The sequence below is a fragment of the Lissotriton vulgaris genome, chromosome 6 (genome assembly GCF_964263255.1).
Source record: "Lissotriton vulgaris chromosome 6, aLisVul1.2, whole genome shotgun sequence".
Taxonomy (NCBI): domain Eukaryota; kingdom Metazoa; phylum Chordata; class Amphibia; order Caudata; family Salamandridae; genus Lissotriton; species Lissotriton vulgaris.
Window position 1 is genome coordinate 1,046,625,762 of NC_141694.1, and position 15,847 is coordinate 1,046,641,608.

Genomic DNA, 15,847 nt, shown 5'->3' on the forward strand with positions numbered 1-15,847 from the left:
ACACATGCACAGATGAGAAGGATATTTATCTGGACATAATTATTTTTTCTGATTTATTTTCAAGTCTGTAGCAGTGATGGCTGCCATCTGTGAAGGGTCTGTTCGTTACTGGCCAAGTCTTGTGCATGAAGGCTCCTACTCTGACTCTTCTGTTGATTTTGGAGGCAACCTCTGTTCTTTTCTTACTGCTGTCAAGGTACTGTATGATTATTTACTGAATCCACATATAGTTTCTCATAACCAACTGTTTAAAATTATAACTTTTTTTGTACTTTATTATCAGGCCTTCTTTGTTGGCTAATCACCGTTACATTTGTCATCCTACATAGTGTTTTGATATCAAGTCATGTTTCACTCAAATCATGAGGCACTCTGTGATGATCCATTTTACTGGCTGTAAGACTAGGAGATGGAATAAGTGTGCATGGGCTGGTGATGAGTTGTTACGTGATGGTTCCTTTAAAAGGTAGATGCTTGTTTTTACTTGTTTGCAGGGTGGAAAAGAAAGGTGTAAGGAATTTCTGTTAGAGACTTGAAGTAGGTGTGCAGGAAGTGCCAGTGGGCAGATGTAAATTGTAAATTGATACTTGTATAGCGCACTACTCACCCGGAAGGGTCTCAAGGCGCTTGTACGAATACCGCTGTGGAACCCATCCTGGCTTTCCCTGTGAGGTGTCCACTCCTGGGCACCCCCAAGGTGGAGGCCAGGCATCCTTAGCGTTGTGGTGGCCGTTGTGGAGATTAAGCAAGCTATTGCCCAGAGTTGCAGAGTGGGACTCCATGATTGAGTCAGAGTCAGAGTCAAAAACACTTTATTCGATTGTTTTAAAATCATAAAAGTATGCTACAGAACCAGATTCAATCATACAGACAAATTATTAAAATCTTGGTAAAAGTTAATGTTAAAAATAGAAAAATTCATGTAAAAACATCTTTACCATCACATTTAACAATAATAACAATCTTACAGGGCCTTAACAATGTACAAAATTTAAAATGTTAGCAAACAGGAATATCTTTACAATTCTATGTACAAGTACTAGCAGCCTGGGGAAAAAGTGCAAGACGTGCGGATCATGAGTTCATGTTTAACACGGGTTAGAATAACAGATAACATTGGCCTATTGTTAAAATCAAGAAATCAATCAACATTAATTATTCAACCTTAATCTTTTTTGTTTTAATCGGATTGACATTGTCAGGAAGTTGGCTACCCCATACATTACTACTGTAGTTTCCATGAGCTGCAGATACAGACTCCATGATTGGAATAGGCACCGAGGCGAGAATTATCAGGTCCGTGGAATTTTTGAGCCCAAGACCGCCGAGGCGGGGAATTGAACCCTGGTCCCGGGCTAGACCTCTGCATCAGGGTCTGCCGCTCTAACCATTGAGTCACACTTGATCTCAGATGAAGCAAACTGGTCTCTTCTTTTAGTAGATGCATGGTGGTTGCTGGGGAAAAAAGGGTACAGGTTAGTATTCGGAAGGTCAAATCTAGTTTTTTACCTTGAACAATTGGGGAAGATAAAATCCAGGTTCGTTTCCTGGAACGATGGATTGTAGGTCAATTCAGTGGTTGCCTGCTTAAGGTGGCCATACATTTGGTATGGTCGTGGAGGCCCTGTGAAGTAGGACATTGTAATTTCTTGTAGTACGTGAAACTAAAGCGGGAGGGTTGTTGCTTGTAATTCCCAGATTTTTGACAAGGCATGAAGTTTGTAGTCAGCTATGTTTAAGAGATGTAGCTGTATCAGGCGATGGAGGTTAGCAAGTCAATGTAGACACCAAAACAGGTGCTTGAGGGAGGAGTGCACATAAGCAAAACACCTAATCGGGTGAGGCACAGACAAACTGACTCCACATCTACATGACAGCCCGACCTCCTCTACTAATCACCAGATCTGGCGGAAATGAGGTGGCGAGAAACAATTTAACTGCCCTCTCACCAATACAGTCACTCTGCAGGAGTTTCTTTGCATTTTTCAAACAGGAAAACTCATTATACGATGCACAGTTGTTAAAGCGGATGCACAACAATCAAGTGATGTGTGAATAATCACAAAATACAGTGGTCTACCTTTGACACTTATTGTTATACAACCGTATAGAATGTGTGTTAGAAAGCCAGACCAACAGTACTTTAAAATATAAGAGAGAAGCTAGGAATTCTCTTCTGTAGTACAGGCTATATAAATACTGGATTTTATTGAAAGATTATTCATTTCTTTTTTTTCTAGGGTGCAAGCTTTGTTTTATCATCTTCAGCAAACCAGCTTGTTCGATTGACTTCTGATGGTACAGGCAAGATCCATCAGCGTCTTCTCCAACAGGGACAGGGCATGCTGTCTGGAATTGGTCGAAGAGTTTCAACGCTTTTTGGAATTCTAGGTACCAATGCTGCTGTTAATGTAAGTTTTCTAAATATATAATGGAGCAATATATTATCTTCATATTTCCTATAAGATATTTCAAGTTAGTGAGCTAAAGATAATGTTTTTTACAACTTGCATGATATTCAGTTTTACCCTCAAAATCTGGCTTGGATAAGAAACCATATTGATCACTTTAAGGTTTTCTAAAGTGGCAAAACATGAGATGGCCTATTAGAATGCCCATTCCCAATCACAAACAAACTTTATCCATTTAGCATCATCAAGGTGTTGGGAATTTCAGAAGAGACTCATTCCATGATAACACAAATTATTACTGACATGAACATGACATTTTTACGAGGTGTTACTTAATTTGAGTAGAACTGCTAATTTTAGGACCATTTCCCTATGTAATTGTACCCATTTAACTTTGAAAATCAAGAGTTTTTAGGGCAGTAAGTCACAAATGGACCAATTCTGCAATATTTTGCTTCTGATCTGTCTTGGATTGCTCACCTTTTGAATTCCACAAGGCGCCAAATTGGATTTGTAAAAAATTTCCAGCAATTGTTACCATGCACATGTCAAACTTGGTGGTGGCCATGAACTGCCTCAGGAAGTGACAGGTCTGAACTTTATTTAGATGTCGTCCCAGCTTGCTATTGTCAGGTCCTTTTTTCTCTCAACCTTCAACGCAGACCCAGAGCTCTTTCCTGAACTTTATTGGTTCTTCACCAACTTCCAAAACGTTTTTTAGCACCAATGCGCTAGGTATGTATCTCCAGAAGACTATAGGCTTTAAAACGTGCTGCACCTGCAGGAAGCAGATATCAGTCACAGGCTTGCATGGCATCTATCTTCGGTGTCTCTGAACCAAGCATAATTCAAAGTCTGCAACAAATGCTACCAAATGCACCAAATGGTCATAATTGAGTGGGAGGCGAAGGTGTATGTTGCAGAGAACAAGAAATGAGGCCGGTCAGGTTTAAGTTGTGGCCTTTTCCTGCTCCAAGTCCTAGCCATGGTCAGTGAAGGGTGTGTGCCCTTTGGTAAGTCTAAGATGAAAACCAAGGGCAAATCTCTTTCTGTGCAAAAACATCAAGTCCAAACTAGAGTCCAGTCCTTCCAGGGAGAGTTTGCTCAGTCACCACTCATAAGACTCAACTTCACACCAGTCTGCCGAATCCAACCATATTCCACAACTGAAGCCAATGTGCCCTGAATTTCCCAGGCCATCTCCAACTTGGCAGTAGATAGAGGCCTTCCAGGAAGCCATGCTACAGCTTCTCCTTTTGATTCTGCCACCGCCCCAACCCTATTTCTTCATAGGCTATGGATCAGCCAGGTCCCCCAATTGGACTTTAGCTGGCAAGACATTTCTTAGCACCAACTGACCACATTGGGCCCCTGTCTGCCCTTTACACAATTTGGATCATGATGAGGGGGAGGAGGAAGTGGGCCTTTTATTGCTCCTCACTATACTTATAATAGACCCTGTTTAGACATCAGTTGACACTCAACAGAGATGGAATTGAATTCTACTTTAGGGCCCACCACCAAGAAAAGCGCCTCTTTTACTGTAGTAGTACCCAGAGCAGCAGAGGTGTTGGTATTGTAGTTTCCAACTGTGGATTATCTAATTCATTTGATTTTGTAGCCTGACCCGTCAACTTCTAAGCCTTTGCTGCATTTCAATAACCCCCATGTTAGAAATGGGGGTCTCTAGTTGGCAATAGTTTGCACCTTTGTCCAAGTAGGAACCCTTCTTCCTAGTCACGGTAAGGGAATTACCCTCCTAAAATAACCTCTGCTCACCCCTTGGTAGCTTGGCATGAGCAGTCAGGCTCCTCTCAGAGGCACTGTGTGAAGCATTTGCACACAACCAACAGTAATACAGTGAAAACACTACAAAGGACACCACACCAGTTTAGAAAAATATCCAATATTTTTCTATATCAAAAACAAGACCAAAACTTTGATTTCAACATACAATACTTAAAAATATATACTTTGCAAGATATCCCTTTACAATTGCAGAAATATCAAAAACGCAGTTCTTCCGAGTTGGTAGCTCCATCTGGGGCTACCATGATACTGAAAACAGAATCCCGCAGTTTCGTCTGACCTTGCTGGTCGGTGGTATTGACAGACTCGTAGAGAGTACCTTTTTCGCTGAGGCCGACTTTTTGGTGCGAGTTGGTCGTAGCAGCTGTCACGGTTGCGTTGTGAAGTGGTGCAGCGGTGGCTCAGTGATGGTCGTCCAGCAGCATCAGTGAGACCAGGGCTACGATGTGGAGTGAGGCGGTGCTCGTTGTGGTGCTGGCAGATCACGGTGAAGCAGCAAAACCGGTTAGCGGGAGCTGGTGTCCGTCGGCCCAGAAAGCTATGTGGGACGAGGCGGTGCGTCGTGAAGCGATGCGGTCACGGGTGTCGAAGTCAGCAGGCAGCGACGGTGTCGATGAAACCAGGGCGGCTAACTGAAGCGAGGCAGTGCAGACTGGTCATGGTGCAAGCAGTGGCTTGGTGGCATCGGTCGTCGTCGTCGTCGGTGAAACCAGGGTTGCGATGCGAGAAGCGGCGGTGCCTTCTGGACACGGAGCCAGCGACAGTGACGTAGTCGGTTGCTTTTCCTTTCTTTGTACCAATTGAAACAATGGTTCCGAAAGTGGTACCCAGAGGTTGGTAAAGTCTTTGCAGTCCCTGAGGCTACAGAACAGGAGGCAAGCTCTACTTCAAGCCCTTCGAGATACTCGCAAAAACAACAGTTGATGGACAGAATGCAGAACAATGTCATACATTCACCCCAGTACAGAGACCTGGGCCTAAATCCATCGTTTTTTTTTCTCACGACACCACCCCAGTTCAGACATGGCCATGTGCAAATCAGCCTTGACCCTGTGCCTCATGTGAACAGTCCAGCCCGAACTGCCATGCCATGTCTTCCCTGGACCGGAATCAAGCATCCTAGGACCGGTTTCTGGCTATCAGCCGTCTTCAGCCAGGATAGCTTGACTCCAGTGGTGTGGAGAGCACGGGTCTCACGTCTGAGCATACCCGTCCCACTCGGGGTGACAAATGCAAAAACAACAGTTGATGGACAGAATGCAGAAGAATGTCATACATTCACTTCAGTACAGAGATCTGGGCCTAAATCCATCGTTTTGTTGCTCACCACACCACCCCAGTTCAAACATGGCCATATGCAAATCAGCCTTGACCCTGTGCCTCATGGGAACAGTCCAGCCCGAACTGCCAAGCCATGTCTTTCCTGGACCGGAATCCAGCATCCTAGGCCAGGATAGCTTGACTCCAGTGGTGTGGAGAGCACGGGACTCACGTCTGAACTGGGGTGGTGTGGTGAGCAAAAAAACGATGGATTTAGACCCAGATCTCTGTACTGGGGTGAATGTATGACATTGTTCTGCATTCTGTTCATCAACTGTTTTTTTTTGCCTTCGAGATACTAAGCACAAGTAAAGAAAGTTCAGTCCAGTCCTTTCACTGCCCAAGGCAGAAGCAGCAACTGCAAGCCAACCCAACAAAGCAATAACATAGCAAAGGGGGCAGTACTCCTCCTGGCAGCTCTTCCAGCTCTTCTTCTTTGCATATTCCATGATTCCAGCAAGTTCTAAAGTCCTGGGTTCCGGGCCCCAATATTTATACTCCAAATGCCTTTGTTCTCTCAGGCAGAGAGTGTCTGTCCATAGTCTAAACAAGTTTGGTCCTCTCTGGCACAGCTTCCCAGCAGGAGGTGGAGACAGCATTGTCTAAAGCAGACCAGGCCCATTCAGGTTCAAGGGAATCTTCTCCCACTACTCTAAAGGCAGCCCAGGTCTATTCAGCCCACCCAACTCATCCATGAAAGTCAGGACACACCTCAACTACCCCTCCCCCAGTGGCTGTCTGAAGAGAATGCACATCCTCAGCCCTTGTCACTCCAAAGCCAGACAATCCACAAACCCAGTAGTGGCACACAGAATGGCTAAGCAAGACAATACCTACTTTCTAAAAGTGGTATTTTCAAACACAGAGCCTAAAAATCATCTTTACAAAAGATGCGTTTTTACATTCTGAGTCCAGGCATACAAAACTCCATTTCCCAAATTGTCCCAATGGGAAGTTATGCTCATAAGATGTTATAAGTAAAACTCCCATTCTTTCCTAAGGGACAGATAGCCTTGCAATGGTGAAAAACAAAAATGCACTGTAATTCACCACCAGGACATGTCACACACACCAGTACATGTCCTACTTTTAACATACACACCACCCTGCCCACAGGGGTACCTTGTACACAGATAAGGGGTCCCAATACAGAACCGTTTGGAAAGGAAGTTAAATTCAAGAGAAAAGTTGTAGAAGAACAGTACATAAAGCTTTGATTCACTTATTTAATCACAATGAATCTGAACATGGAATTTGCACACAAGTATTTGATCATAAATTGTTTGTTCACAAACGACAAAAAGAAGTGCCCCAGGGAGGGTGGATAGGGGACGGTGGGGTCAGTGCAAGGTAGGTGTGTGGGTTAATGGGAATTTGGAGAAGAGTGTGGGTCAGAGTGACCTAATTCCCTAGATATATACAGCTGTGTTGGCTTACAAATACAGCCACCTCATAACATAAATGTTTATACAATTTCATCACAAGCCATCATAGAAACAACTATTGTAAATAAATCGGCACTGTGGTCAAATACTGGCACATAGGATGATCGTCGACGTTTCGACCCCAAAGATTCTATGTAACAATGTGACCTTAGGAGGGGGTCTTCTTCAGGACATAGGGGATGAGGGGGGCTGGGAACCTGGGGAGCAGAGGACATATAATCAGTACACAAAATAGTTGACTAAATAGGCCATGAATGGTGAGGAATTGAATTGTATTGTAATTGCATTTATATAGCGCTTACTACCCCTGACGAGGCATCGAAGCGCTTTTTCGGCGAGTGGCACGCTACTCCGGGACCCATAGAGGATTAGTGTTGAATTAGTATAGTGAAACTTGCAAGTACATTTTAAGTGGTGGATAGGTTAGTCAGTTATTTGGATTTGGAATGATAGCAGAAGGATAGAGGAGGACAAAGGTTTGTATTTATATAGCGCTTGTTGACTCACGCTATTCAGGGAGCCTACAAAGGATTAGTGGTGAATTAATATGGTGAAATATGAAGTAATTTCAGTGGTGGATATTAGTCAGTTACTTGGAGTGAGAAGGATAGCGGAGGGATAAAAGGGAAAGAAAGATTTGCATTCATATAGCACTTGTTACCCCTGATGGGTGTTGAAGCGCTTTTCTGGCGAGTAGGACGCCACTCCGGAACCCATAAAGGATTACTGTTGAAAATTAGTATAGTAAAAAAATGTGAAGTAATTTGAGTAGGTGATATGTTATTAAGTTATTTGGGTAGTATATTAGTATAGTTTAATATGGAATTTGAAAAGTGAACATGTTAGTCTGTTAATTTCGATTGAAAAGGATAGTGGAGGGATAAAAGCCTTAGCAAAAGGAGGAGGCTTTTGTATGAGTAAAAAGGAGTTTTGGAGGGGAGAACTCAGAGGAAAGAGTTTAGAAAGGTTTGTTTTAGGGGATCGGTACAGTAAAAGAGGTGTCTGATGATGCAAGGAGGGGTAGAGTAGGAGAGAGTCTAGAAAGGGTTATTTTGGCAATCATAGTAGTGGTATGGGGTTTGGGATAAATGAGAGAGTGGATGTAGAGGATATATTGATAGATGTATAGGATGAGAGATAGGGTAGTGCATTGGAAGGAGTAGTAGAAGAAGTTTGAGATGAGTCGGAAGGTTGGGCTAGAAGATATATTGAGCGAAGTATAGGCTGAGAAATAGGGTAGTGCATTGTAAAGGCTAAATTAGAAGAAAGTGATAAATATATGGATCCATAATTACATTGAAAGTATATAGCTACATAAAGGAGGTAAGTATATGTAGATTAAAGATATTGATAGAGGCACAGGATGAGAAATAGGGTAGTGCATTGGATATGCTTTTTCAAGAGAAAAGTAACAGACACACAGATCCAAGTACATGGAAGGTACATAGATGCACAATGGAAGTATGTACATGTAGACCAAAGATGATATTTATTTATTTATTATAATTTTTTCTCTCAACAACATAATTATTTTACATGTTTATACAAAGTAATACACAAAGATAGGTACATATCTATGGTGGAAAAAGAAATGCTTGTATACAGAGGGATATGCTGTAAATTTCTGTTTGCGTATGGTGCTTATGTGGGGAAGAGCCAAATCTTGAGTAGTTTTCTGAAGATAAGGTGGTTGTCGGTGGACCTTATGTTGGGGGGTAAAGAGTTCCATAGTTTGGCTGCTTGAACAGAGAAGGATGTGCCACCCATGTTTTTTTTTCTTGTATGGTGTGATTTTGAGGCGAGATGCTCCTTTAGAGTGGAGGCTCCTTTGTTGAATGCGTTTGGTGATTTTATTCCTGATGAAGAGCGGTCCCATTCCATGTATTGCTTTGTGGGTGATATAAAGCCGCTTGAACTTGGATCTTCTGGCAACCGGTAACCAATGCAGGGCTTTCAAGGCAGGGGAGATGTGGTCTCGGAGTTTGTTATGCAAGAGTAGTCTGGCAGCCAAGTTCTGAATCCGTTGTTGTCTTTTCATATTCGTTAAGTGATCCGTGGTAGAGACTATTGGCGGAATCGAGTTTGGACAGAACAAGGGAGATGGTAGCTTGGACCTTGTGTGGAAATCCCAAATGAGGGAAAATTTGTTGCAGCCTTTTTATAGTAGCAAAGCTTGATCTTGATAGTTTATCCACTTGGGCATTCATCGACAGCTTGGAGTCCATGGTCATTCCGAGGTTTCTTACTTCCTTCGATACTTTAGGCAGTGATCCCAGTTCATCAGTGCATGCGGCAAGCGGGTTGTAATGTTTCCAATCGCCACACGTGAGTATTTCAGTTTTGAAGTAATTTGAGATGGCTACAGGTCATCCACTGATCCACGGCTCTGAGACAGCTGAAAATTGGTGATTTTCAAATGTCTTTGGGGCATTCCAGTAGAAGGAGTATTTGCGTTTCATCTGCTTAGTTATAGCATGTGAGGTGAAATGTATTGATCAGTACTGGTAATGACAATTTTGGAAAAGGTGATGGACAGAGTTTCTGAATGATGCAGAATACTCCTACCCAGTCAAGAGATCAGGGCTTGATCCATCACCGTTTTTTAGCTCACTGCACCATCCCAGCTTCAGAACCTGGCCATATGCAAATTAGTCTGTTCCTGTCCCAGTGCATGATGGGAACAGGGCAAACCAAACTACCAGGCCAATTCTTATACTGGGAAGGAGACAAGCTACCGGGGACCGGTTTCTGGCATTTCAGCCTCGTCGGCCCGGCTTGCTTGAATCCTGATGGTGCAATGAGCTAGGGACTCACGTCTGAGTATACCCTCCCACACATAGTGTGGATAAAAATCAATTTTGGAAAAGGTGATGGACAGAGTTTCTGAATGATGCAGAATACTCCTACCCAGTCAAGAGATCAGGGCTTGATCCATCACCGTTTTTTAGCTCACTGCACCATCCCAGCTTCAGAACCTGGCCATATGCAAATTAGTCTGTTCCTGTCCCAGTGCATGATGGGAACAGGGCAAACCAAACTACCAGGCCAATTCTTATACTGGGAAGGAGACAAGCTACCGGGGACCGGTTTCTGGCATTTCAGCCTCGTCGGCCCGGCTTGCTTGAATCCTGATGGTGCAATGAGCTAGGGACTCACGTCTGAGTATACCCTCCCACACATAGTGTGGATAAAAATCAATTTTGGAAAAGGTGATGGACAGAGTTTCTGAATGATGCAGAATACTCCTACCCAGTCAAGAGATCAGGGCTTGATCCATCACCGTTTTTTAGCTCACTGCACCATCCCAGCTTCAGAACCTGGCCATATGCAAATTAGTCTGTTCCTGTCCCAGTGCATGATGGGAACAGGGCAAACCAAACTACCAGGCCAATTCTTATACTGGGAAGGAGACAAGCTACCGGGGACCGGTTTCTGGCATTTCAGCCTCGTCGGCCCGGCTTGCTTGAATCCTGATGGTGCAATGAGCTAGGGACTCACGTCTGAGTATACCCTCCCACACATAGTGTGGATAAAAATCAATTTTGGAAAAGGTGATGGACAGAGTTTCTGAATGATGCAGAATACTCCTACCCAGTCAAGAGATCAGGGCTTGATCCATCACCGTTTTTTAGCTCACTGCACCATCCCAGCTTCAGAACCTGGCCATATGCAAATTAGTCTGTTCCTGTCCCAGTGCATGATGGGAACAGGGCAAACCAAACTACCAGGCCAATTCTTATACTGGGAAGGAGACAAGCTACCGGGGACCGGTTTCTGGCATTTCAGCCTCGTCGGCCCGGCTTGCTTGAATCCTGATGGTGCAATGAGCTAGGGACTCACGTCTGAGTATACCCTCCCACACATAGTGTGGATAAAAATCAATTTTGGAAAAGGTGATGGACAGAGTTTCTGAATGATGCAGAATACTCCTACCCAGTCAAGAGATCAGGGCTTGATCCATCACCGTTTTTTAGCTCACTGCACCATCCCAGCTTCAGAACCTGGCCATATGCAAATTAGTCTGTTCCTGTCCCAGTGCATGATGGGAACAGGGCAAACCAAACTACCAGGCCAATTCTTATACTGGGAAGGAGACAAGCTACCGGGGACCGGTTTCTGGCATTTCAGCCTCGTCGGCCCGGCTTGCTTGAATCCTGATGGTGCAATGAGCTAGGGACTCACGTCTGAGTATACCCTCCCACACATAGTGTGGATAAAAATCAATTTTGGAAAAGGTGATGGACAGAGTTTCTGAATGATGCAGAATACTCCTACCCAGTCAAGAGATCAGGGCTTGATCCATCACCGTTTTAGTACTGGTAATGACTTCAGGTTGATGTTGAAAAGCATGGGCGATATGGTAGAACCTTGAGGGACCCCTGCTTTTGTGGAGTATGGTTTAGACCAGAAAGGTGGGGTATGGATTACTTTAGTTCTGTTTCGAAGGTAGGACGCGATCCAGTCTAAAGCAGTTCCCTCTATGCCGGCTTCATAGAGTCTTTGTTTCAGAGTGTCATGGTCAACCGTGTCAAAGGCAGCTGAGGAGGTCCAAGAGGAGTAGCGCAGCAACCCCGTTGCGGTCAACTGTATTCTTTAGGTCATCCCAGATGGCAAGGAGGGCAGATTCAGTGCCTCTTCCCGGACGGAATCCTGTTTTGAAGTCTGAAAGTATGTCATTCTCTTCAGTGAATTGCGACATCTGGGCGAACGCTGCTCTTTCTATCCGTTTGCCCAGGAACGGTCTATTTGTAATGGGTCTGTAGTTGTCATGGTTCAGCGGGTCCAAGTTTGCTTTCTTCAGTGAAGGGCGTATGTATGACTTTTTGAGTTCTTCTGGAAATATTCCAGTAGTTAAGGAATCGTTGATGATTCTTCTTACTGGAGTGGCAGCAGAGGTTGTTAAAAGAATTGTCTTGAAAGTTTGTGGCGGACAGGGGTCAGAAGGGCTGCCGGCTGGCCTGCCTGCTTTGACCAGGTCCATAAATTCATTGTGTGAGATGTGTTGGAAGGAACAGAGAGGCTTGATTAGAGCTTTCTTGGATTGTTGTTTTGTACAAGGGTTAGTGCTGGTGCTTTGTTTATGTTTTAAGTACGATTCCAATGTGTCTGCTTTGTCCGTGTGATGATTTGCCAGTTTGTCTGTGAAATCTTGAGTAACAGGATGAGTTCCTTCTATGCAATTTGGTTTGCGAAATTCATTGAGTATTTTATAGAATTCTTTATTTGCACATTTAGAGTTTTGAATTCTGTCTGAATAGTACCCTTTCTTAGCTTTTTTGATAGCAGACTTGTATAATCTGTTAATTTTCTGTAGGTGAAGTTTGTCTTGTTTGGCGTTTGTTTTGAGCCAGGTACGTTGCAGCTTTCTAATTTGTTGTTTTATGTCTTATATTTCTATGTTTCTCCAAGGCGCTTTTTTTATCTATCTATCTGTGCCCTTTTGTAAAAAGGACCAAAGTAAAGAGAACCAACCAATCAGCTACCACCTCCTTCTAGAACGTTCCTGTCAGGAGCCCAAGTCTCTCAGATTTTCTACTGCACGTTGTGCTAGGGAGTCTCCACCTGAGTTCTCCTCAGGAATCTTACATCTTTCTTCAAAAAACGAATTTATTCAACTTCTATCATTATGGCTGAAAGCCAGAAAAAAGGTGTCCTTAGAGCCTGTTCCTCTTGTAGCAAGAAAAGGCTCCATGTAGAGGATAAACATGAAACCTGTTTATATTGCCTCTACCCTCAGCATCAAGCCAAGGACTGCAAAATATGTAGAACCTTCTCAAACAAGACCCTCAAGGACCGAGAAGGACGCCTACTACTCTGGCTAAACAGGCTGAAGAACAAACCAGACGACTTGGTATCAGAAGGTGAGAGTGTTTCTGGTACTTCGCATTTTTCCTTGAAGAGGCCAAGGGTTACTTCCCCTAGCCCCTCAGACACCCCTCCTAAGAAGACTTCCAAAAAGTCCTCAGAGGGCAAAACCTCAGTGTCTGGCAAGGATCTTCCTGTCACCAGGAAGCAGCCGCTGGTCTTGACGACGACGACAGCGTCGATGGTCTCTTCAGCGCTAAAAACTGTCTCAACGTCGACGACGACTGTGTCGACAACGACAGCATCGTCGGCCACCTCCTCGACGACGAGGACGACTCCTTCATCGTCGGTGAGTAAGCCTGTGCCGTCGACCATTCCAGTCACTCCATCGACGACTAAGATACTACCGTCGATGACGAGATCGACGTCGACGACATCGACGACGACACCGTCGACGAAGACCATACTGTCGGCGAAGCCTATCTCGTCGACGGGAAAACAGTCGACGGCGGAGAAATTGCCGTCGACGAAGGCCGCGTCGACGAGGACACCGTCGACTGAGACACCGTTGACGACTGGTAAATTACCGTCGACGAAGGTAATTTCTACGACGGCACCGTCGACACAAGCGTCGACGACCGCAGGGACATGGAAAGAGTCTGAGCTGCTATCGCATGCCATGGATGCCTTCCCGCCTCAGACATCCCATATCACCGTTAAGATCACGAAAAGGCCAATTACGCCAGTCCTGACGTCGCCCAGTAAGGTGCAACAACTACCTCCATCCTGCCTATTACAAGGTGAAGAGTCGGAGGAAGAGTTATATACACAGGCCACTAGCCCATCAGACTTGGTGCTTAAGTGCCAAAGCACAGACGAGGAGCCGGAAGAGGAGGAACATGTAGAGCAATCAGTCCACACTCAAGTGCACACACAGGTTACACCAATGGTGTGCCTACCAGCATCCATTGTCTCAGACCTGCAATTCCTAATAAAGGACTACAAAGAGCGGTTTCCGGAGAAACCCACTACGCCTACACTTCCAGCTGCACAGGTACCTACTCCTTTGTCTCGACACAAGCCACCTCCACTGGTGCTTAGTAAAGACCAGGAGCCAACACAAGACATTCACTGGTCTGACGACGAGGAGAGAGATCAGGAAGAGGGCGAGGTCCGTGACGACGAGTCAGTCCCAGATGTAGACCAGGACTATGTTGCACATTCTCCGGCCTCTCCAGAACCACAGTCTTCGGAATCACCACCCGCAGACATCGGTGGTATCCATAATCTTGTAGAGCGGGCTGCCAAACGATTCCACATGTCTATGGAAACTCAGGAGACTGAATGCTTCCTTTACGATTTCAAGGAGCCCACTAAAAAGACAACCAGGTCAATCCCCATCATTGAGTTTATCTGGAAACAAGGCAAACAACTAATGCAAACGCCAGCTTCAATCCCAGTGGTAGTGCCCAGGCTCGATAAAAAATACAAGGCAACCTCATCGGCGCCAGCATGTCTCACAGGTCACCCCAAGGCAGACTCTGTGGTAACCCAAGCAGCGCAGAAAAACTTGCGTAATCCAGCATCGCCTCTGTCGCCGCCACCTGACAAGGAAGGCAGAAAACTGGATACTATTGGAAAACGTTTCTCCACCACGTCGGCCATGAGGGTGAAAGTGGCGAATTCAATAGCACTTCTGGGCCGTTGCAATCGTCAACTCTGGGCAGACATTGCACCCTATCTATCTAATCTGCCAGAGGATTTAAAGGAGGAGGCTCATTTGCTTCTCATAGAAGGCCAAACATCTGCCTCCGAGCTCATTGACTGCGCAATAGATGTCGCCATGACTGGTTTCAGGCAACTGGCAGGTGCTGCCGTACTAAGAAGACAAGGTTGGCTCAAGGCCACCTCCTTCCGCCAGTAAGTGCAAACAAAAATCCTCGATATGCCCTATGATGGCCAGCATCTCTTTGGCGAAAAGATTGATGAGGCCCTCACCACTATTAAAAAGGACACAGACACTGCCAAAGCTCTTGGAACTCTGCAATTCTGGAACCAGTCCTTTCGTGGAAACAGAGGAAGAGGACAATCTTCATATAGGGGTTCCTACCAGAATAGGTCTTCCTATCCGTACACCCAGAGCAAAACGCAATACCAACAGCGACAAAACCAGCCAGGACGTCAGACTTCCTACGGCAAGTCAAACTACAGGGGGCAAAACCAAAAAAGACCTGCTGGCAACCGCCAATGACTCGTTTCAATGGCCAGTCCATCCACCATTGCATTTTTTAAAACTTGGAGGGAAACTCACATACTTCCCAAACAATTGGCAGAAGATAACAACAGATCGGTGGGTGCTCCAACTCATTCAATTTGGACATTCTCTAGAATTTGTCTCAATTCCCCCAACAACACCACCTTGCAAACGGTCCCACAGGCACCTACGGTTGCTTCTTCAGGAAATCGCTTCCATGCTCCAAAAAGGAGCAATAGAGAGAGTTCCACAGGCCCACAAAGGGAAAGGTTTCTACTCCCACTTCTTCCTAATTCACAAAAAAGGGAAAAAGTGGAGGCCGATCCTCGACCTCAGGGCACTCAACGTGTTCCTAAAGAAACAATCGTTCCGTATGGTAACACTACAGGAAATCCTGGGTCTCCTAGAGGAAGGGGACAACATGACGTCCCTAGACCTACAGGACGCCTACTACCATATTCCTATCCTCAAAGGGCACAGGAAGTACCTCAGGTTCGCGGTAGCAGGACAACACTACCAATTTCGTGTCCTTCCGTTTGGCCTCAAATCTGCTCCACGGATATTTACCAAATGCCTCTCCCCTGTGGCAGCCTTCCTTCGTCAACAGGGTCACCAGGTCTTCCCATACCTGGACGACTAGTTGATAAAAGCAAGTTCAAGTTCAGGAATTTGTATAGCGCACTACTCACCCAGAGGGTCTCAAGGCGCTTGGGGAGGGGGTGCATTATTTATCGAAAAGCCAGGTTTTAAGTTCCTTCCTGAAGGAAATGTTGCTCTGGGTAAGGCGGAGGTGAGTGGGGAGA

General features: G+C 45.1%; 2 protein-coding genes across 2 annotated transcripts in view; both read left to right on the forward strand.

The window, feature by feature from the left end:
* NUP133 (nucleoporin 133) overlaps positions 1 to 15,847 on the forward strand; it is a 1,523,409-nt gene that overhangs the window by 244,523 nt on the left and 1,263,039 nt on the right. Inside the window, exons 5-6 of the mRNA XM_086927107.1 lie at positions 65 to 196; positions 2,241 to 2,411. Of these exons, the coding sequence (XP_086783233.1) occupies positions 65 to 196; positions 2,241 to 2,411 (303 nt within the window). The remainder of the gene's footprint in view (positions 1 to 64; positions 197 to 2,240; positions 2,412 to 15,847) is intronic.
* Positions 12,612 to 14,714, forward strand: LOC147708390 (uncharacterized). The gene has a single exon (XM_086925111.1). The coding sequence runs from the start codon at positions 12,612 to 12,614 to the stop codon at positions 14,712 to 14,714; it is 2,103 nt and encodes a 700-aa protein (XP_086781237.1).